Genomic DNA, 24,164 nt, shown 5'->3' on the forward strand with positions numbered 1-24,164 from the left:
AATCTTAGTGAATAATGATAAATTAGAAATGATTGTCTCACAGAAAGAGTTCATGTAAAGGCTATTAGAAAAGCTGACGTGCATACATAAAAATATCAGTTACTTTATATTACCTACATTGTATAACAGTACAAATTAACAAGAAACATATGATCATTTCTTGATTTATCAATTTGAAGAATGTTAGATATTTACTTAAACTATAACCCAAATCTAATTAATTTGTGCTGCTATTTGAATTTACAGAAGCATTCAACTATGCCTTTTAACTTCCAACTTAATAAAAACCTATTTTAATATATCAGAATTTTGACCTTCACAAATTAAAAAAAACACCCATTTTGACACATATATAAAACATACTTATGGGAGCATTTTTACTTTCTAAATTGAAATAGATTAGGATAATATGCATATTAATGATGTATTCCTTACCTCCGAATCTCTGCATCACTAAATCCTTTAATGTTTTCCCGAGGAATGGTCCGTGGTCTTCCACGTTTTTTTGGTCGTTTTCTATCTGAGACAGAGTCACTGTCTGATCCAGAATATCTTCTGTTTCTAAAACGTCTTCCTTCATTTCCATTAAAACTTATCTATTTTTTCATCAAAAAGAGTGCAGAAGTGCTCAAATTCAATCTCAACATTTAGCATTTCAAATAAACAATTGTTCTAAAGCAAAAGACAATTAAGATGTGACCCTTTACAAAGGTCAAGCTTACTTGTTTTGCACAGTTTCTCATTCTTGGAAGCATATAAATTTCTTCCAATTCCTTTTGTCTTTCTTCTTCTTCTAATCTTCGTCTATGGACCTCTGGAATTATTTCTTCCCAATTTCTTGAATTTTGTTCAGGGTCCAATTCAATATCATCTTCATCCATATTGGAAAAGTTGGCCACCTGTATGTAAATATATTATTGTCAGGCTTGGAAGCCATCTTTTCCAGTTTATTGAGATGCTATTTGTAACCCTGACATTTATTTTATCAAACACAATACAAATGCACACATTATATAGTGTACATATTGTGACAAAATATATAAATTACGAAACTCTTGCTTAAAATATTATCTAGATCTTTATAGATGACAAATCAATGCTTTTGTTCCAAATCCCCAAAACCAGAATTAGCAAGGACACAAGTAATTCATGATCAAAGTTAATCTAAGTCTCCCGTAGTTTTTTCTTTTGCCCCAATGGCCAAATATCTTCATTTGTAAGTTAAGAAAGAATTGGAAGAACAGAAAGGAATTTTTTATTTTATTTTGTTGCATGTTCCATGTAACTTCAAAATCTATAAAGCTGTAGGAACTATATAAAATAGATTATACGTATATTGGGGTAATTATGGACAGAGGAAACATCTGGATTTTTCATGTCAACAATTTGGATTGACAATTCTAAAGAATGAAAATGTTTATATGGCTAGTATAGATATCCTCACTTACCAACTACAACTGGGACCAGCAGTTACCTAGTTGTCACTAAGTAACAAGGTCATAAAATGAAATATGTGACCATTTATGACATTAGTTCTGTGCAGTCATTAAGTGAACACCCATGGTTGTTAAGCATAGCATGACGTGATTTCAGCTTATGACTTCCTGCCAGCTTCACCATTGACTTTGCTTGCTAGAAGCCAGATGTGAAGGTTGTAAATAGTGATCATGTGACCACTGTAAATGCACACTAGATTCACAATCACATGATTGTAAGTTCAAGGAGAGGTCATGAACCTTTTTTCAGCGCCACTGTAACAGTAAGAACACAGAACTGTATCTGTGTTGTACAAAGCCCAAGCCAATAAAATACTGAAAAGAAACCAATTCATTTAATTGTAATATTTTTACATTTGACCAAGCATGCTTCAATTATTTCTATTCCTCTGCATTAAAAGCTCTGTTGTAATGGAAATAAGGCTAAAGTAATTTAAACTATAGCTCTATGTATGGTTATGTAGAAATGAATACCATGAAATTTAGAAATGCTAATTTACAAGTAAATATGCATGTTAATACCTTAAACTGAGAGAGCAATTCATCTCCCACACTTAATGGTCCAGTTTCATTTTCCCGTGTTTCAGCTCTCTTCAATATTTCATCTATATCCATTTCCTAAGAATATGAAATAAAATTATAGAAATTGAATTTTGGTTTTGAATTACAGATACGGTAAGTAAAATGCAAGGAAGTTAATTTGCTTGTACCTGCGGTTCCTGTTCTTCCCCTTCTGGTTCTTTGAAAAGTTCCTCAGCACCAAACTTTAGAATAGCTGACAGTTCCTCTTTGTTAAAAGGAGCAGAGCTGAAAATGAAGAATAACAGTTTTAAGGAATGTTGAGGATACTCAATTGTATATTTCAATCTGGGTCATTCATGTGATGTTGATGTTGCATCTTGGTATCTGGAGAGTGTGCAAGAATGAATGAGGAACAGATTCAGGCTCAATTCTGATAAAACTGAGTGGTTTTATAATCTGAGCCTCTTGGCTCTGTGGATATTTCATCCTTAGTTTTGCCTAGGGCAGCAATCTGGGGGCCACCTTGGACTTATAGGTTCTCCTCAAAAACCAGGTGGTGGTGATGGTGGTCCAGACTTCATATATATTTGTTGCAGCTATTATGTCCATTCTGGATCAGAATGCCATTCAGATGGTAATTCATACCATAGTCATTTCACAAACAGCCTCCTAGATCAGTCTACATGGAGCTGATCCTGAAGCCATTCCATAGTGCTGGTATCACAGGCATGGCAGCACACGCAGTAATAACTACCGTATTTTTCAGAGTATAACATGCACCCAGATTCTGAAGTAGCAATTTTTTTAAAAAAGTAGGTAGGTAAATAGAGGGAGAAGGGGAGGAGGGAGGGAGGGGGGGGAGAGAGAGAAATGCAGTAGGTAGGTAGGTAGGTAGGTAGAGTGTAGATAGGTAGGTAGAGGGATAGAGAGAGAGAAATAGAGAGAAATACAGTAGATAGATAGGGAGAGAGAGAGAGAGAGAGAGAGTAGGTAGGTTGGTAGGTAAAGAGATAAAGAGAAATACAGTAGATAGGTAGGGAGAGGGAGAGGGGGGGGAGAGAGAGAGAGTAGGTAGGTAGTTAGATGCTACCAGGTGTATTTATCCATGTGCTGGAGAAGGAAACAGCTGACAATCTGTAGCACCTAAAACTTTGTTTCTGCTGGAACAGCACTTGATCAATGTAATTCTCATCAACCACTCTAACTAAACAGCTTTCCGAAAGGAGGGGAAAAAAAGTTTTTCGCTATAACAATTGTAACGTCACTGCTCTGAAAGCTGCACTGATTATCATTTGGTGCCAGTGTAATTCCAAATATTGACTACCATTCATACAACCCTTCATAGCTCAAAGATTGGTTTATTTCTGTCTGCTTAAAAAGTTCAGGAAAATTAGGTGAGATCTAGGACTTCTCAAATAAACAATGTCACCTCTTGGGACCTAGGAAGCCTGCTTTTTCAGTCAGAGTACCTAAATTCTGATATACTAGAGATCCATATTGCTCCTCCTCCCACATTCAAAAAGTCACTAAAATTCTGGCTACTACCCTAGACCTTGGGACAGAGTGGTTGTTGAGCCCTTATAATTTCTAACTTGTTTTTATGTTGTTTTTTCCTGCATGCATATTTATGTTTCATAGTCTCCTTCTGTAATTTATAGATTTTAATGTGTAAGCTGCCCAGAGCTGTCTGGAGTTGGGCAGTGTTTAAATAATCATAACAACTAAAGATTAAAAAATATATTCAGATATAATCGAGTGTATGATCCTCTGGATCAGGGGTCCCCAACCCCTAGGCTGCAGCCCACTACCAGGCCGTTGCCTGCTCAGAACCGGGACACACAAGCAGCGTGCAAGGGAGGATGGTTCCATGTGAGTATCAGGCACATGTATGAACTGCAAAGCTCATACATGTTCCTGATGCTCACAAGGAACCATCCCCCCTTCCCCACACCTGTCCACCAAGCTGGAAAGGTTGGGGACTGCTGCTCTGGATTCTTGTCTCAATAGTCTATAACAAAACAAAACAAAACTCTTATTTTGTTCACAACCTTTTCTTCTATACCTATCTCTACTTGTTTTGACCCTCCCCATCACCATCTTTCATATATATATGATAGATACACACATACATACACACACACATATATACACACATATATACACACACATACATACACCACACACACACACACTTGTCAAAAGAACAACACCTGACTAGTTAATATATTACTTTTGTACTTTAGGAAGGTCTATAACACACACACACACACCTAGAAGGTGCAGAGCCTGTATGTAACACAGTTTTTCCTGTAGTGTCCATTCTCTGAATGACTAAATGATCTAAAACCATTTTCTTCTTGGCTCTCTCCAAAATATCTTCCTCTACTGATCCTTTGGTCACTAAACGATAAATGTTAACCTATGGGTAAAAGAAAGAAAGATTTAAAAGTTACATATCAAAACAGAAGTTACTATTTGGAACAATATACATTTTATTATTTGCAAACAGGAGTTATATTTGAATCATATAGGCAGAACTTCTGGCTCTCATAAAATGTCACCCCTCTCCCCCACCTCGTATTTTAGGTATCTGGCAACCATTGACAATTTGGAACTTTTTTTAGCTGGTTTCTAGCTAAAACTGTCCACTCAGGAGAATGGAATCACGTAATGATCCCTTGATTTAGACTTACAACCACATAATTTATTTAATGATCACTGTAAAAATGGTTGAAAAATCAGGTCTGGTCTCATGGTGACATTCAGGTACCAATGGGGATTGTTAGTAGAAGATTACTTGTCTCTAAACTGTTCAATATACACTATATTGCCAAAAGTATTCGCTCACAACTGCTTCTGATTATGTGGATGGGTGAGCGAATACTTTTGGCAATATAGTGTATGTACTTAAATGAACCATATGACATATCTATTTTCAAGGAGTAAAATTCTGCAACAATGAACCACAGGAATAGAGCATCTTTAACTACCCTGATTAACCATTCAGTGAATCCAAAAAGAAAAGAGATAAAATGCAGGAAAATTTAAATGTTTGTGCTCTGCTATACCAAACATTAAATTAGAATTTAAATTTCAAACCTGTTTTTTTTGTCCGATTCTGTGTGCTCTAGCCTGAGCTTGCAGATCATTTTGAGGGTTCCAGTCAGAATCAAATATAACAACAGTATCAGCAGATGCCAAATTTATACCTAGACCTCCAGCTCTTGTAGACAGTAAAAAGCAAAAATCCTGAAATTAAGAGAAGAATTTAATAGTGGGAAATGCATATGATACCATACATATTTGTGAGCCAAGCTGTCCAAGTTAAACAGAAGGAAAAATTTAAGAGTCTTCTGCGTCTTTTTGCTTCAACCTCATAGGTTTCTGTATTTTTGCAGCTGTAACTGATACAGTAACTGTAAGTGATCACTTACATCAATGCCATATTTTAGTACAGTAAACTCCTAAGTTAATTTACTAATCTGTGTTTAGTGGATTTTGACAAAATGCAAATAAATAAATAAATATAGGCTGCAATGGGTCAGAGGCAGAGGTGGTTGAGGAAAGAAAGGTGCTAGGAAGATTGGGGCAGATAAGATGTACAACGCTGGCAGCCACTAAAGAGAAAAGAGGAGAGACCGGATGATGTATGGAAGCTTTGTTCTGTTTACCTGCTTTGCCTATTCATTGTTTTTACGATTACAAGAAATTGTTGATTTGAAAGACATTAATCTTTAACAGGTACTCCTTTCTCAATCAGCCTGTTAAATCAGGGGTTTACCATCATGACAATTTTTTAACCCTGTTGTGTTTTCTAAACACACCAACATTTGTTTCTTCATATGTACAAGAAAAACACAGCATATTAAGATTATTTTTTTATTAGTCTTATACTTGTTATGGCAAATTCAGACTTGAACAAGAAGATCAGCAGCAGCCTGTTCCAGTTAATAGATGACTCACTGTCTATGAACCTGCAGGAAGTTATGATGGGATTTCTACTAATCAACAGGAACATTACCACTGGCCTCCAGAGATAGGACTTTGAGTTGCCATTTCCCCCTAATGCAAGGGTACACCACAAAGAGAAAAGAGTAAAAATGCTCTACAAAGCTCTTTGTTAAGACAGGATCTGTGCTGTAATGGTATGCGGAAATGACTTTGGGAGGCAGGGCAACGAGATACAAACAAGAACAATCAAATAAAAGACAGTTTAGCCCACAATCAGAATGTGGGTGGAACAAAAGGCTTCCTAGTTTTTAGTATAAATGGCATGGAGGGGGGAGTACTTTCAGACTTGAAAATTCTGTTAATGTAACATTACAATAAAATAGAATTAATTCATCTGGTCATGTTTACTGTTAGGTCTGCTTCGTAAGGCTGCATGTGCCCTCCCATAATGAGCAGTATCAACAGACTCTATTTAAGAGAAGCAGCAAAGCCAAGCCTCTCTATTGGACACAACCATTCTACTAACTCTGTATACTTTGAATCTTGACTTTGGAATCTCATGACTTTGATTTTAGACCTCCAATTTGCTGACAAACCTTCTATTACGCTCTTGACTCTTGGGTGCTACTCTTTTTTTTTTGTCTGCTTTGCCCTTGGAAATTTAAAGCAGACTTGCTTGATTTTTGAAACTTACTTCTTTTGCTTGTGCCTATTTGTGCATATTTATCCTGAGACAGAACACTTATCTTAAAAAAAAGAAAAAGACAATTAACTGCCTACCTCAGAGGCTTCTGCATTAAAATGATCCAGTGCCTGTTTCCTCAGTTCTCCTTTTATTGACCCATCTAGTCTCTGTGGGAGAGGGTGGAGAAAGAAAACAATTGTGAAACAAGCATGAATAATGAATAATTCAATAATGGAAACAAATGCACTCAGTCATGTAGCTAAAGAATAACATTCTTACTTGAAAGGGAAACTGACGATATTTCAAATATTCAGCTAAGATGTCCAGCATCCGCACCATCTGAGAGAATATAAGTACTCTACTGCCACGCTCTCGTAAGCGAATCAGCAGCTTGTCTAAAAGAATTAGCTTCCCACTACTCCGGATCAAGTTCTTTAAATGGAAAACAAACTTGTGTGATCAAAATGTAAGACTTTGCAGGCAAATATTTTTAAAAGCAACCCCATAGAGAATGCATTACAGTAATCCAATTGGGAAATGACTAGATGGGTGACTGTGAGAAGAGCACTCCATCCAGGAATAGGCACAACTGGTGCAAGACACAAAGCTGTGCAAACAGCCTTTTAGCTACAAATACCCCCTGCTTTTTGAGTCAAGAAGGACTTCCAGATTGCACAGTGGATCTGTCTGGGCACATAAATCTCCCTCCAGCACCAAAGAAATTGGCAATACCCAAATCCCAGAGCCACTCATTCTTCCTAGAGTTCAGCTTAAGTGAAATGGATATCATTAATCCACTTATTTTCCTTCACTTAGAACATAGAATAACAGAATTGGAAAGGACCATGCCTTACTGAAATCTAAGTAAACTATATTCACAGTATTTCCTTGATCCACTAATTTGGTCACTTTGTCAAAGAATGCAATGAGGTTTGATTCTTGTGTTTATTTTTCTGTTTTATAAACTGTATAACTGAAAGATATACTGTGTTTCCCCCAAAATAAGAAAGGGACTTATTTTCTTTTGATCCCCAAAATATTTGATTGGGTCATTATCGGGGAGGGGGGGCTTATTGTTTTGGGGTTGCTGGGTGGCTGCTCTCTTGCGAATGGGCACCCGAAGAGCCAGGCACAGCCTCAGGGGCAAACGGCTGTATTGCACTGTCGCAGCGCAACACACCAGCCATGAGGTGACCACGCTCACGAGCAGCCACCTGGCAACCCCCCTTTCTAGCGGGGCAGAGCACCACTCACCGACCCCGTGATATCCCAAAGGCGCTAAGCCGCGTGGTGCTCTGCCCTCCCCCCCAGCATCCGCGGCTTGGCACATTTGGGATACCCTTAGGTCAGTGCATGGCGCTCTGTCTGGTTGGAAAGGGAGGTTGTGCGAGCACCTGTTCCATCCCCAGCTGGTGTGCCTTCCAACCTCACCATGCCCTGGCCCAGCTCTCCCTGCAGGGCTAGGGTGCCGCAGCACTCCAATCATAACCTATTCTCCGGCTTCCAAACTCCAGAGATCCGCAGCCGAGTCTTTCGGCAGTGGCCACTCTGGGAGTATGCTCTATGGTTGTGGGCTGGCTGTGGCAGAGTGTACTCCCAGAGCGTACAACCATACAGCATATTCCCAGAGTGGCAACATCTGGAAGACTCGGCATCCTACCTCTGTGTTTTGGAAAACATGCGATGGGAGCGGGCGGCGGTGGCAGCGGAGATACCCTGGCTCTGCAGGGAGAATTAGGCAAGGGCATTGTGAGGCTGGGAGGTACGCTAGTGGGGAGCGGAAAAGCCACTCGCGCAACCCCTTCAGCCATGCAGCGCTCCATTCACTGATCTAGGGGCATACCGAAGGCGCTCACCCTGCTTGGCAATACCTCTAGATCAGTGAATAGCGCTGTGCCCAGCTGGAAAGGGGTGGTTGCTGGACGGCTGCTTGTGAGCATGGTCACCTCATGGCTGTGTAGTGCTGAGACAGCGCAACTCAGCCGTTCGACCCTGACGCTGTGCCCAGCTCTTCGGGAGCCCGCTCATAAGAGAGCAACCACCCGGCAACTCCCCTTCAGCTGGGCACAGCACCGCTCACTGACCTAGCGCTATTCCAAAGGCGCTAAGCAATGTGAGTCTTTGCCCCCCCACACAGTTCCTGTGGCTTGGCGCCTTCAGGATACCGCTAGGTCAGTGAGTGGTGCTCTGCCTGGCTGGAAGGAGGGTTTGTCCAGTGGGCTTATTTTGGGGGGAGGGCTTACTTTTTTGCCCACCCGAAAAATGTGGCATGGCGTTATTATCAGGACATGTCGTATTTTTGGGGAAACACGGTACATAATATAAATCAAAGTATAATAAAACCATCATCTTGAGTGACAAATTACTAAATCTCTATCAAAATAATGTCTGACTCTTGGAGTATATAATACAACAATTTAATGGATATTTACCTGTAAGGCCTCCTGTTTGTTATAGAATTCATTATCATCTGGTGGCTTAATGAGGTAGCAATGATTACAACACTTTTTGAGTTCCATCATGACATTCAGAAAGCCTGAGGTACTGCCTTTTGATCCTTTACTTAGGGCTTTGTAATTCCTTGTTAAAATCCACCTATGGCATTAAAAACATTGTTAATAACAAGACTGTAGAAAACAAAGCATAAAACAAAAGATACATGGCAATTTGCATATATTTTATATCATTCTAATAAACATAATAAATTACTTACTTGTAATACTGTTTTTGCAATGCACTCATTTCCATTCTTAAAATTTGTTCCACCTTGGCAGGTAGAGATTTTTCTACATCTTTCTTAACTCTCCTCAACAGAAATGGTTCAAGTTCTTTGTGAAGACTTGCATAACCAAATTCTCTTCCTTTCCCATGTTCTTCTTCAAAATCTTCCCAAGAAGAGAATCTTCAATAAAAAATCCCCCAATTGTTCATTGCAATACATTCAAAGATATTAAATTAATTCAAATATTAGTTTCACTATTATATATTCAGAATACAAAATAATACATGTGGTCCTTCTGTAATGATCATTCAATTGTGGCTATGTGTTACCTTAAGTATTACAAACAGAACATCTTTAAATAATTATGAGTTAAGGAAGGGATAAAATGACATTTACATTGATATAATGGTAGGGTTTTTTTTATAAGCATCTAGTTGATCATCAAAGACACAAGTAGGTATTTGGACTAACCAATCAGCTAATGAAAATAAACCATTCATATATTCTTAATTGATAGTAAGGAAGAAAATGAGCACTGAGATTTACTCTATTTATGTTAAAAAGTAACCCTAAATCAGTTCAGATACTGGATTTTACAGTCTACAGAAGGGCTGTCAAATTCGCAGCCTGGAAGCGTCACGTGCTTGCCACACCCAGTTTAGCGAAGGGGAAAAAGTTGCGATACATCATGTGACGCTGCCATGATGCCACAAGTTTGACATCCCTAGTCTACAGCATTTTAGATTTTTTTTTTCCTTCAGTGAATTTCCAGTCAGTGAAAATTAATTCTGAAAAGATTCTTCCATACAGCCATGTATATAATAGGTCGCCTTTGTGAGAATTTGTAATTGACCTCCAAACCACCCAGTTTAAATTTCTTGTAATAGTTACTGATTTTCTTAAAAGTTAAAGTCTAAATATAATAAAGTAGCAAATTTATCTACTTTTATCTGAGTAGTAACAGCACCCAAAATGCCCAGAACTGAAACAGGGATGTTCAGAAAGATACATTTTTAGCCATCAAAACCAAATATAAATCAATAGGTTTGATTTATGCATCAAACCATAAATATAAACCAAATTGCAACCTTACTATATATGTTTGTCAATAAGGCCATGCAATATGATTACCTACTTTTCTGGCATGATGAATTGAAGCAGGGACCACAGCTCTTTCAGGGAATTTTGTAGAGGTGTTCCAGTGATAAGAAGGCGATGGTTAGATTTGAAGTCTATTAATGTCTTATATAAGAGGGAGTCATCATTTTTTAATCGATGAGCTTCATCTACTCCTATAAAGGCCCAATTTAAGCCTCCAAGGAATGACTTTTTAGAAGGAAAAAATACCCACAATAAATATGCTTTCTTTTAAAAGAAAAAAATATAATTAACATAGCAATTTAAACTAAATTATGGACAGTAAAAATTACACAGGTAAATAATAATATAAGAAGGCAGAGAAACCATTTTATCCAAAGCCCTGTAGGGATAGTGCTGATGAGTTTTCTTTTTCCCAACAGGATGGAAATTATTTCTACCAGCCTTAGAAAAGTCATACATTTTCACACAATTCTGATGGAAAAGAAAGAATTGATCCATAGGTGGACATTTTCTTTAAATCTTGTTAAGAATGTCCCCTTTCAGTTTGCTTAAGGAGGAGGTAGTTATAAAAGGCATTCTGAAAGGTTCATTCTTTTTTTTTGATGATACTTTTTTCATCTTAGAAGAGAAATATCTAAAACATCTAAGATATATTTGGTATTTATTGATGTGTATCATAACAATCAATCTAATTTCTTATTTTTAATTGAAAAAGTAATGTGTTTTGAATATTGTTTTAATCTTTAGAAATTATTAAATCAATCAGTCTAATTACTAACCTTATCTTTCAGCAGAATTTCATAGGTTGTCAATAAGATGTTAAATTTTAATCGTTTAGTCTGTAGATGCATCCATTCATGAGTTCTTATCTATAGAAAAATTCAGTGAAATACAAGGCCACAGGTTTTTTTTTAAATCTATGAAACAGCTAATATAAACAATTTAATTAATCTTAAAACACACTAATCCAAACCAAATTGCATGTATAAATACATTATAATATATGGAAGAAGAGGAAAGGAGCACAAAATAGAAATGGGATTAATAAACAGCTGTTTAACTTCTCTATGAGAAACAAGGGTAGAAAAGATCCTTGATAACCTATTATCCATCTATCCAACTTAAAAAGCAGCAGTTTCATTTAAAACTTTTCTCATTATATTAAATAACTGATCAAGTCAAAAGTTGATCTGAAATTAATAAACGCTAATGAAAATAAACCAAAACTGATTTCACTATAAAAAATGATAAAATACATTGTAATTAGTTTTGAAAATCTCTATCCATCCCTTTTCTTCAAAAGATGGCATACATTCCAGATCTCCATTTCTCATTAACCTACAATTCCACTTACCACATTTCTACTGGTAATATCTCCCAAATAAACTACAGCATTCATCTGGGGAGCCCATGTCTGGATTTCTCTTTGCCAAGATGTCAGGGTGGAAAGAGGTACTACGAGCAGGAAAGGGCCATACAACTGATGCTCATGAAATAAGTAATTCAAAAAGGAGATGGTTTGTATCGTTTTGCCCAAACCCATTTCATCAGCAAGAATACAGCTGTTTCCCCTGCAAAGTTGTATGAACAAAATAAGTTAAACATCACATAACGATTCATTAATTTCTACTTATTAGAAATTAAATTATTATGATAGAATTACTTTCTAAATTTTACTAATAGTCATTTAAATATTAACATTTTACTTATTTTTACAATACGTATTCATATTGCAATTCACAATGAATCAAGGACATGATAAAGGTCTGAAAAGATTTGTTTACATTATTATTTAATTGCATAAGGTTTGACAGATTATTAAAAAATGAAACAAGAATAAAGATACAAAAAGCAAAGTAGAAATTATAGAATTACTAATTTACCTTCTCTTCAACCCCTCCCCACACTTTTTGGTAGCCACATTCTTCCCATTCATTTATTTCCCAACTGCTAACCACTACCTAAATATCTATGGTATACTTTGAACACTAATCATTGGATGTTATCCCTAGTATCTGTTATTATTTTTGATTAATCACTTTATTCTTTTTCTAAAAGTTATTCAAAATATCTGAATTTACCTTTGCTATATAATGTGTCAGACATAATGTGTCATTCACACACACAGAGACAGACATATATATTTATATATACAAACATACATTATTTGAATTGAATTTGAATTTATTAATTTGAATTTATTAAAATTTATAGGCCGCCCTTTTCCCTGAGGGGACTCAGGGCGGCTTACAATCACAAGGGAGGGAAGTGCAACATCAAAAACAAAACAAAATGTGAACAAAGAAAAAAATAGTAAAACACAACTTTCGTTCAACAATCAAACACTCGGGCGGGTGAATTAGGAACCTATCCCCAGGCCTGCTGGGAGAGCCAGATCTTGAGGGCTGCGCGGAAGGTCTGGACGGTGGTGAGGGTACGGATCTCAGCGGGGAGATCGTTCCACAGGGTCGGAGCTGCAACAGAAAAGGCTCTCCTCCGTGTGGTCGCCAGTCGGCATTGACTGGCAGATGGGATTCGGAGGAGGCCCAGTCTGTGCGATCGAATTGGTCGAAGGGAGGTAATCGGCAGGAGGCGGTCTCTCAAGTACCCAGATCCACTACCATGGAGTGCTTTAAAGGTGGTCATCAGTACCCTGAAGCGCACCCGGAGACCAACAGGTAGCCAGTGCAGCTCGCGGAGGACAGGTGTAACGCGGGCGAACCGCGGTGCGCCCACTATCACTCGCGCGGCTGCATTCTGGACTAACTGTAGTCGCCGGATGCACTTCAAGGGCAACCCCATGTAGAGCCCATTGCAGTATTCCAGCCTAGAGATCACAAGGGCTCGAGTGACTGTTGTGAGAGCCTCCCGGTCTAGGTAGGGCCGCAACTGGCGGACCAGGCGAACCTGGGCAAATGCCCCCCTGGTCACAGCTGACAGCTGGTGGTCAAAAGTCAGCTGTGGGTCCAGGAGGACTCCTAAGTTGCGGACCCTATCTGAGGGGTGTAAAATTTGACCCCCCAGCCTAAGTGTTGGTACATTAGCCAAATTATTGGGAGGGAAGCACAACAGCCACTCGGTCTTGTCCGGGTTGAGTACCAGTTTGTTAGCGCTCATCCAGTTCCTAACGGCCTCTAGACCCTGGTTCATCACGTCCACCGCTTCATTGAGTTGGCACGGGGCGGACAGATACAGTTGCGTATCGTCCGCATATTGGTGGTATTTTATCCCGTGCCTCCGAATGATCTCGCCCAGCGGTTTCATGTAAATGTTAAATAGTAGGGGGGATAAGACCGAACCCTGTGGCACCCCACATGTTAGGGGCCTCAGGGACGATCTCTGCCCCCCGACCAACACCGACTGCGACCTGTCCGAGAGGTAGGAGGAGAACCACTGTAAAACAGTGCCTCCCACTCCCACCTCCCGCAGTCGTCGCAGAAGGATACCATGGTCGATGGTATCGAAAGCCGCTGAGAGGTCAAGGAGAACCAGGATGGATGCATAGCCTCCATCTCTGGCCCTCCAGAGATCATCGGTCAATGCGACCAAAGCGGTTTCTGTGCTGTAACCAGGTCTGAAGCCGGACTGGAAGGGGTCAAGATAACTAGCTTCCTCCAAGGCCCGTTGAAGCTGGAAGGCCACCACCTTCTCAACAACCTTCCCGATAAAGGGGAGGTTGGAGACAGGACGAAAGTTGTTTAAAATGGCTGGATCCAAGGATGGTTTCTTCAGGAGGGGTCTCACCACCGCCGTTTTAAGTACGGCGGGGAAGTGCCCCTCCCGAAGGGAGGCGGTCACGACCGCCTGGATCCAGCCATGTGTCACCTCCCTGCTGTTGGCAACCAGCCAGGAGGGACACGGGTCCAGAATACAGGTGGAGGCACTTACAGCTCGAATGGCCTTGTCCACATCCCCAGAGGCAACATCCTGGAACTCAACCCAGAGATGATTTGCCAAGCGGTCCTCCTGTGTCTCGGCTGGATCTACTGCGGTGGAGTCCAAGTCCGACCGAAACCGAGCTATTTTGTCCGCCAAGAATTGAGCATAGTCCTCAGCCCTACCCTGCAAGGGGTCTCCCGAGTCCCTCCTGTTAAGGAGGGAGCGGGTTATCCTAAACAGGGCGGCTGGGCGTGACTCGGCGGACGCAACCAAGGCAGAAATGTATGATCTTTTGGCAGTTCTTAGTGCTCGGACATAGTCCTTGGTGCAGGTGGTTAGAAGTGCTCGGTTCGCCTCGGACTTATCGGACCTCCACTGGTGCTCTAGGCATCTCCTCCGGCGTTTCTTCTCCCGGAGCTCCTCGGTAAACCAAGGGGGCCTCCGGGATCCACTGACCCGGAGGGGCCGTAGTGGCGCAATCCGATCAAGAGACTCCGACGCCGCCGAGTGCCAGGCGGCAACCAGAGTCTCCGCCGAACTGTGGGCGAGAGTATCAGGAATGACCCCAAGCTCCGTCTGGAACCTCAATGGGTCCATAAGTCGCCTGGGGCGGAACCACTTGGTCGGTTCCTCCTCCCTACGGTGGGGGTTTGGCCTCCGGAAGTCAAGCCTCAGTAGGCAGTGGTCTGACCACGACAGGGGTATGATCTCATTACCCCTCAGACCAAGATCACACATCCACTGCTCCGAGAGGAATACGAGGTCGAGCATGTGACCCGCTGCATGGGTTGGGCCCCGAATTACCTGGGTCAAGCCCATGGCTGTCATGGAAGCCATGAACTCCTGCGCCCCATCAGAGCGTTCACCGAGCGATGGCAAATTGAAGTCCCCCAGAACTATAAGCCTGGGGAACTCAACTGCCAGCTCGGCTACTGACTCGAGGAGCGAGGGGAGGGATGCTGCAACGCAGTTGGGAGGCAGGTACGTTAGCAGCAAACCCACTTGACCCTTGAGGTCCAACTTTATCAGCAGGGACTCACACCCGACAAGCTCCGGAGCAGGGACCCTACGAGGTAACAGAGACTCCCGGATTACAATAGCCACACCGCCACCCCTTCCCTGGGCTCTCGGCTGATGAAGCACCTGAAATCCCTCTGGGCACATCTCTACAAGGGGGACTCCTCCTTCTGTGCCCAGCCAGGTTTCAGTAATACATGCCAGGTCTGCCCTCTCGTCAACAATTAAGTCCCGGACGAGGGGAGCCTTGTGGATAACAGACCTGGCATTTAGCAACAGCAGCCTGAGACCAGGGTCCTGGCTACTCGCGCCATCTGGTCTTGGAGTGGGACTCAAAGGGCCGGAAGGAGGGATCTCTGTAATGTAGCGAACCCTCCTTCCCCGGTAATGGCTAGCCCTAAGGTCCCCGCCGTATCTGCCTCTCCCTGTCACGACCGCAATGCTCCGACCCACTCCCGTGGCCGTAGTCCCCCCAACCACCCCGGTACCCCCCGCCTTCCCTAGCAGGTCCTCCGAGCCAAGCATACTCAGACACTCACCCAACCACCCAATTATAGCTGATTTTCTTACAGCTATTAACATATATTAACTCTATGACTCCCAAGGAGATGGTTTTGCATACACAGATGCTTAATAAATTGTGATACTTTTATGTTTTCTAGAATTATTCCTAATAAAAATAATTTTGACTTTAGTTCAATGTTGAGTTTCACATTTTCTGAATGCTTGATGTATTTCCTTCTAATATTTTTGAGTTTTTCTGCGTAGCCACCATATGTGATACATTTTCCCCTTTGGTGTAGTTTGTTGCTATATAACTGGCTGGCAAGATTTGGATCTTCATGGTTTAATAAGACAACAGTACTTTTCTTCCACTTTGCTAAATTAGATTATTAAATACATTTTAAAATTCCAAGGAGCAAAGAAAGAACAGATTTTATCTGATCCTAAAACTTATTGGGATTAAACATGTACAGAAAGCAAGATTCTTACTTCTAAATGTACTACGGCTGCAATATGCTTCAATTTTGCAAAGTACCGATGTTAAACCTCAAATATCTTTATAATATAATTATTATTTTTGTACCTTCAAGTATGAATGGACCACATTTATGCAGATAGGAAAACCTGTTTAGTATAGTGGGTAGGTAACTGGGCTAGAAACTATACGACTCTGAATTCTAGCCTTGCTTTAAGCACACAACCAGCTGGGTGACCTTGGGCAAGTCATTCTCTCAGTCCTAGGCAATGGCAAAAGAGTTCCAAAACTCTGCAGCAAGAAGTCCAGCCAGTTGAAGGCCAAAGTAAACAAATAGTTAGCTAAATTAAAATGTATATGATGCTTATTTTCTACACACACACACACATATATGCACTTTAATAGACAGTTATAAGTTTTTAAATATGTACATACTTGCACCATGAATGGGCCAACCAATTTAGTCCATTTAATTGATAATCTCTTAATTCTAGGTTCTCATGACCTCCAATGTAATTAGGTTGCTTCTTTAAAGCCACAAATCTTGGTCTTTGCTTCAAAACCTACCAAAGTTAAAAAAAAGAAATGTTATTTTTATTCCTTATTTCACTTTCAATTGAAAACCTAAATTTTATACTATCTGACATTCAAAGACAACAGAGATAAAATACAAATGATTGGGGGTGGGGGTGGAGACGGAGAGATGATGCGATGTGATCTATGGACCAGAGTACTGGAGGAAAATAACAGGCAGCTTTTTAAACACATAACACAATGAAAAAACATCTTAGATTACACTTTGCTGAGAAATTAGGACCAGGACTGCTACAACAGATCTGCAGCTCTTCAGTTTTCTTTTTTAATTTTCAATCAATGTAATGAGCACAAAGTTAAAGGAAGACAAACCTCATCCTCCTATTATTTTGCTTTTCAAGTTAACCTCTTTAGGACCTATCTCTTCAGGCCCTCTCCCCAGGAAGACTACTTCTTGGTTTGGGGAATTAGAAGTTGCACATAGGTGATAGGACTGCTGTGTTTATTGCTGCATACCACGGACATAATTCAGGTTTTTCTTTTAAATGCAAGGTAACTCCCACACATTAATGTAGGGCTGATACAGTCAATGTACTCTATTTCCCCAATATAAATGCCAATTTAAAGACACATATGAGTGTGAGAAATAATAAAGCAGTTAAGAGGATGAAAGATAATGAGACAGTGAATTAAATCAAGTTCTAATGGTTATAGGACATGAAGAATGACTAATGTAAAACAAAGATTTTTTTTAAACATCTCACTATCTAGCAGTAATTGTACAAATACATGACAGCGTTGGGAGCCTCTGGCCCCAGCCAAAGGTTCTTCCGCCTATCAGAGTAAAGTCCCTTTCCATGCCAGAAACCCATTGGCTGAGGCTAAAGATTGCCAGAGAGAGCAATTTCCTATTCCTGAATTCTAGGTCACAGCCTAGATTACATAGCCGGTTTATACCTTAAAATTGTTATAATCATTTCCACATGTATGAAGGAGGCACAATTCAATGTATGAAGGAGGCACAATTCAATGTTAAATCAACCCACCCCTATTGTTACAGCTTACACTTCGGAAATAATCTATTTAACTGAGTGAATTTACAGTAGCTGCTCTTCATATGGCTGAAAAAATAGCAGCTGATTGCTTATGACACAACATCCCATGTGACTATATCGTGAGACACTCTAATGGAATAGAATGTAATTATTTATTGGCCGTGTGATTGGACACACAAGGAATTTGTCTTTGGTGCATATGCTCTGAGTTTACATTAAAAAAAAACATTCTTCAAGAATCATAAGATACAACACTTAGTGATAGTCAAAAGATACTTATTAAATAAGCAAACAAATCATACTAGGAAACAAATAAAACAATATAAATCATATAGATACAAGCAACAAGATTATAGCCATAAGTGGGAGGAGATAGGAATAATAGTAATAGTCTTAGTAAATAATTTGACAGTGTTATGGGAATTAATTATTTAGCAGAGTGATGGCATTCTGGAAACAACTGTCCTTGTGTCTAGTTGTTCTGGTGTGCAGTGCCATATAGTGTGGTTTTGAAGGTAGAAGTTGAAGCCATTTATGTCCAGGATGTGAGGGGGTCTACAGATATTTTCAGCCCTCTTTTTGAGTAGTGCAGTATACAGGTCCTCAATGGAAGGTAGGTTGGTAGCAATTATTTTTTCTGCAGTTCTAATTATCCCCTGAAGTCTGTCTGTCTTGTTTGGTTGCAGAGCCAAACCAGACAGTTATAGAGGTACAGATGACAGACTAAATAATTCCTCTATAGAACTGAATCAATAGCAATAGCAATAGCAGTTAGACTTATATACCGCTTCATAGGGCTTTCAGCCCTCTCTAAGCGGTTTACAGAGTCAGCATATTGCCCCCAACAACAATCCGGGTCCTCATTTTACCCACCTCGGAAGGATGGAAGGCTGAGTCAACCCTGAGCCAGTGAGATTTGAACAGCCGAACTGCAGTTAGCTGAAGTAGCCTGCAGTGCTGCATTTAACCACTGCGCCACCTCGACTCCTTGGGCAATTTGAGCTTTTTGAGTTGGTGCAGAAAGAACATTCTTTGTTGTGCTTTTTTGATGTTAGGTGACCATTTTAACTCTTGAGATATAACAGAACTTAGAAACTTGAAGGTCTCTACTGTTGATACTGTGTTGTCTAGAATTGTAAGAGGTGGTCATACAGTTTCTCGTAAATCTACCACCATTTCTGTTTTGAGTGTGTTTAGTTCAAGATTGTTCCGGTTGCACCACAAGGCAGTGGAAGGGGAGAGAGCACACAGCCCTAGGGGGCTCCTGTGCTAATTGTACATGTATCTGATGTGATTTTGCCTAGCTTCACCTGCTGCTTCCTGTCTGTTAGGAAGCTTATGATCCATTTAAAAGTGTGATCAGATACAGCTATCTGATTTAGTTTAGTTAGAAGAATATCTGGAATCATGGTATTGAATGCTGAGCTGGTCTATAAAGAGAATGGAGACTCAGTAGCTGAAGCAATTTAATGCCAATATCTAATATTTTTTCTCTATTATTTTTCTCTATTATTTATTTTCCTATTTAATTGATTGCTTGGTTAAATAAATAAATTAGCCTGCCTATAGAAGGTACAAACAATGATAATATTGATGAAACATGTCATTTTTCAAGTTTTCCTCACATAATTTAAATGATCCCATTATTACTTATGATTTAAAAAAAACATTTTAAACAGCCTCTCTCTTGTTAGTTTTTGCATAAATTGATTAACCAGGGGCTGTGATCATGGAATGCCAATCTTGTGGTCCATGACTGACAACAAAGCTCCAGGTGCTGGTTGAGGAAAGTTTTTTCATACTTGAAATAAGAGGCAGTTTCTGTATTGGCATATGCCTAGATGTTTCAGAGAAAGACAACCTTGATTGAATCACCACTTATGATGTGATATATTAGTTTATCCTCAGGACCATGGTATTGGACCTGGGTACTTGAGAGACCGCCTCCTGCCAATTACCTCCCTACGACCAATTAGATCCCACAGATTAGGCCTCCTCCGAATACCATCTGCTAGCCAATGTCGACTGTCGACCCCTCGGGGGAGGGCCTTCTCTGTGGCTGCTCCGGCCCTCTGGAACGATCTCCCCATGGAGATCCGGACCCTCACCACCCTTCAAGCTTTCCGCAAAGCCATTAAGACCTGGCTGTTCCGGCAGGCCTGGGGCTGAGGAGTTCCCAGCCCCACTTGAATTGTTGCGACTGTTGCTTTGTTTTTAACTTGTTTTGTCTTTTTGTTTTGTTGTTTGTATACCCCCCCACCACCGTTGTTTTGTTAGCCGCCCTGAGTCCCTTGGGAATAGGGCGGCATACAAATGGAATAAACAAACATTTACCACTCAACTCATATTTATTTGATTTATATTTACTTTTATTTATGGATTCCCATCTGCACAATGAAAACGCCTATATTTTAAATACTGAATATGCTACATTTACTAAAAGAAGTTAAACTTTACCTACCTTACAATCTTTAAATGGCGTAGTCTTCGACTGATTTCTACTAAAATACTCATCAATGCGTGACTGGAACTTTTTTGCAATAAGAGCTCCATCTTCCCAGCTACACTCCGAGTAAGGAAGACCTTGCCATTTACAATAGTAATCTGGATAACCAGCTGCTGACTTCTGATTAGAATGGGCTATAGACAATAAGTATAAAAATGAAAACCAACATTTTCACTTAAATAATGAATCATGAAGAACAGATTGTACACAAAACCTGATTAAAGTACAATATTTGTTAATAATGTCTGAGTTTGAGTGGATGTAATTGTTTAACAAGGAAAGATTTGCAAAAAAAAGAAAATGAAAATGAAAAAAGTGGCAAATGTTTTGAGAGAATAGTTAATTGATTGGAGATCTGTGAATGGGAGTTAAAAAGCTGAAATAGCATCAGAGTAGAAATTGGACTGAATGAAAAAGGAACAAAGCAAGAATTCAAACTGAGGAGGCAGCCAGAGGATTAAGCCTGTGAAAGCCAGAGACAACTTTAGTGGAAGGTACATGGGAAAGGAAATTGTTGGATGATCTCACCCAGTGGTTTCATGTGGATGCTAAATAGGTGGGGAGAGAGTTCAACCCTATAGTAGCTCACAAAAAAGGGGTCTACAGAGTGTCCTCTTCTCCCCCAAATCAACACCAAAAGTGAAGTGCATGTAGGGTAAAGGAAAGGTTAAAAAAAACCCATCTGAATAGTTTGAATTAATCCAGAAGTGGGAAGAAATTGGGTGACCAGACTTATGTCAGTTGTAGAAACAATACAGTGCAAATTACTATCCCAAGAGGTGGTGGTGGTAGTGTGACAAGGATGTTGGAATGCTCTTCACAAAGGGGCGCAACTCCATTTGGAAAGGAGAAGGGAAAGCCACAGGGAGAAAGGGTTGACTAAAGCTGGAAGGATATAAGGTAGGAAATAAATTGGTCAACTCCATTAATTACAGAATGGGGAGTGAAGGGAGTAGTGAGGAAAGGATAGTATCAAAATAGTAATATGAAAGGAGGTAGCGGATGAGCTGCCCTACTTTAATTCCTCCTCTCTCCACCTCATCTTGGTAATCGAGTAGTGGAACATTGCTATACTATAGGCTCAAACTGTTGCTACTGAATGCCAGGTTTCTTCATAATATAACCTTTCTCATTCAAATTCTGATCTTCGATCAGCAGATTGATTAGGCAAGTATTACTGAGATACATATAGAAGAGAAATGGAATGAGTTACTCTTGGAGATATGCCCATCTGGATATCAATGATGCATTAGAATCAGAAGAGAGCTGGAAGGGACCTTGGGGGTCTTCTAGTCCATTCCCCTGCTTAAACAGGAAATCCTGTACATTTCAAACATTAGAGGCAACACATAATAGGGAGTAGTAGTAGTAGTAATTGTCTAGAAGACTACATATGATCAGAAATAGTCTTCCATAGATAATGTGAGGATAGGACTATTAAAATCACTATCCTAAACAACTAATTTCATAGGGCACTTCTTGGAAGATTTTCCCAAAGCCTTGATGTACATTCTGTAGGATACTTGATCTGCCTTGGAATAAATGATTGATATTGGCAATTGACAGGATTGTTCCTGCATTGCCTCCGCCTGGTCACCAATCCAGTAAGTTTTTGATTTGACAAAAGCTAAAGATGAGTGTAATCAAATACTGGTTGCCAAAATGGATAAAAACTTAAGTTTAAGCTTACGCTATAATAGAAAGAGTAAAGTAATTATATTTCTCTACTATTACTGCATTTACAAATTCAACAGCATTGTTTAAACTTAATTTATTTTCATCAAAACCCAGGCTGTAAGTAATTTTTAACAGTCACCGTGATTACAATGGCTTTAAGCCTAAGCAAATAAATAAAATGCATTTAAAATAATGTTTTATATAAATATTATGAATTTAAATATATTTGAATCATGTATATTTCAAGTTTCAAGTTATATCACCTACCAATAATTCTCTCTACAATTTGATACTGCTTATGCAAGTCATCTGTAAGCTCTTGCTGACAGTTGTAATATTCTACGTCTTCTGGAGAAGCATTTTTCAGCCTGGAAAGAAAATATAGATAATGTTAGTGACATCATTAAAAAAACATTGATACGATTTCAAGGTACGAAAATACTCTATCTAACAAGATGACAACCACCCCACATATGACTTTTGCAAAGTTGTGACTTTCAATGGTTGGATCCTAAAGGGTAATATGAATAGCGTGGCTTCTGGACTTCCCAATGCTATCCTGCACAACCCCAAAAACTCTTTCTTAAATATTTAGACAAAGATTCGAGATGATACAGAAGATTATCCAATGCATTTAGGTATTATCTTTCTGACAAGATACTAAAAATGGTTTATAATTATACAGGAGGTGTGTAAAACCGTCACACATGATTTTAAGAAAATCTTGAAAGAAAGTTTCATTACACAAATCTTCAAACCTAGTTTGACACCTCAGTATCCATTTTCAGGGAGGGTTGATGTATTATTTCTTTTTTTTTACTTGTTGATTGCTACTATTTAAAAAAATATTTTCACTGTATCTTTTACATGTTATCATATAACCCACCAGGAACATTTGGTTTGCATTAGCTATGAAAATTCATTAGCTATGAAGTATAAATGAAGATTATATTAAATAATCAATTATATTATTAGATATAAATAATAAAAGAAACAAGTATTATAAAAAAGAATAACAAGAAAAAGAGACGGCTAGCTAACAGTCACTTCAGGACCTGTTGACATGTATTTCATGGCCTAAAATCTAAGATTTTCCTTATATCACATGAACCTTAGTCTCAGGAAAATGAAGAACTGTCTGTTGATACCAAGGTATTTAGATCCTAGCTAGGGGTATGAAAAAGACTAGAAGTAGCAACATAGAAAAGAGTCCCTACACAAATTGTTCTGTGCATGGAACAGCTATTCTATACCTTGTTTGTAATGAGAATGAAATAGGACTGTATGAGCCTAGATATGGCCTAAAACACCCCAATATATCAAGCACAATGTGTGGAAAAGAATATGGAAATATCACAGCTAAATAATTTCTTTGAAAACAGCATGTATGGAGATTAGCAACCATGACTATGAGAAAGGATAGGCTATGAAGATTATAGAACAGAAGCCGGTGGAATAGGCATGCTGAGTACCTGTCACTTATCGCTAGTAATCAGTTTCGTAATTAGGCACACAGTCCAATATACTGGCAGTGGTAGTAAAGTTGGGGCAGGGGAAAAGCAAGAGGCAAATTTCTCTGAAAATGGGTGGTCAGACTGGTCAAATATGGATTGACAGTGGGTGAAAGGAGGGAGCAGGTGCTGGGAAGATAGGTTGGGTTGGCTCCACTTGGAAGAAGATGGGGTGACATGCACAAGTCCTGACTTATTTGGCACCAAGCTATAAACCAGGAGCCTTTGAGTTCTACTCCAATCTCAGGAATGAAAGCTGGCTGGTGATTTTGGACTAGTCACTAACAGCCCAAATCATCTCACAGGTTTGTTGTAGAGTAAATAGGAGAAGGAAGGAGTATTCATCACCCTGAGTTATTTATAAAACAAATGAAGCTGGGATTTAAAAAAAAATCTAAAAACCCCTAAAACAACTAAAATGCCTGGAGTTTTGTTTCTGCTGAATTCAGGCTGACCCAACAATGCTTCAAGCAGAATTTCTGGAATCCATGGTTTGCTGTCAGTGTTTTAAAAAAGGATTTTCTATTTT

At 39.5% G+C, this 24,164-nt stretch overlaps 1 protein-coding gene across 2 annotated transcripts in view; it reads right to left on the reverse strand.

The window, feature by feature from the left end:
- CHD1 (chromodomain helicase DNA binding protein 1) overlaps positions 1–24,164 on the reverse strand; it is a 59,111-nt gene that overhangs the window by 12,758 nt on the left and 22,189 nt on the right. For both annotated transcript variants that reach the window (XM_087715751.1, XM_087715750.1), the window contains exons 9-24: positions 22,392–22,492; positions 20,403–20,581; positions 16,788–16,915; positions 11,832–12,048; positions 11,257–11,346; positions 10,512–10,702; positions 9,368–9,556; positions 9,087–9,249; positions 6,934–7,086; positions 6,750–6,821; positions 5,118–5,267; positions 4,289–4,437; positions 2,207–2,303; positions 2,019–2,114; positions 723–899; positions 436–596 (exon numbers count right to left, since the gene is read on the reverse strand). In XM_087715751.1, coding sequence (XP_087571877.1) covers positions 436–596; positions 723–899; positions 2,019–2,114; positions 2,207–2,303; positions 4,289–4,437; positions 5,118–5,267; positions 6,750–6,821; positions 6,934–7,086; positions 9,087–9,249; positions 9,368–9,556; positions 10,512–10,702; positions 11,257–11,346; positions 11,832–12,048; positions 16,788–16,915; positions 20,403–20,581; positions 22,392–22,492 — 2,313 coding nt within the window. The remainder of the gene's footprint in view (positions 1–435; positions 597–722; positions 900–2,018; positions 2,115–2,206; positions 2,304–4,288; positions 4,438–5,117; positions 5,268–6,749; positions 6,822–6,933; positions 7,087–9,086; positions 9,250–9,367; positions 9,557–10,511; positions 10,703–11,256; positions 11,347–11,831; positions 12,049–16,787; positions 16,916–20,402; positions 20,582–22,391; positions 22,493–24,164) is intronic.

This window comes from Thamnophis sirtalis, unplaced genomic scaffold (assembly GCF_051295495.1).
Source record: "Thamnophis sirtalis isolate CommonGarterSnake01/CBP01778 unplaced genomic scaffold, rThaSir2_p1.2 scaffold_5, whole genome shotgun sequence".
NCBI lineage: Eukaryota > Metazoa > Chordata > Lepidosauria > Squamata > Natricidae > Thamnophis > Thamnophis sirtalis.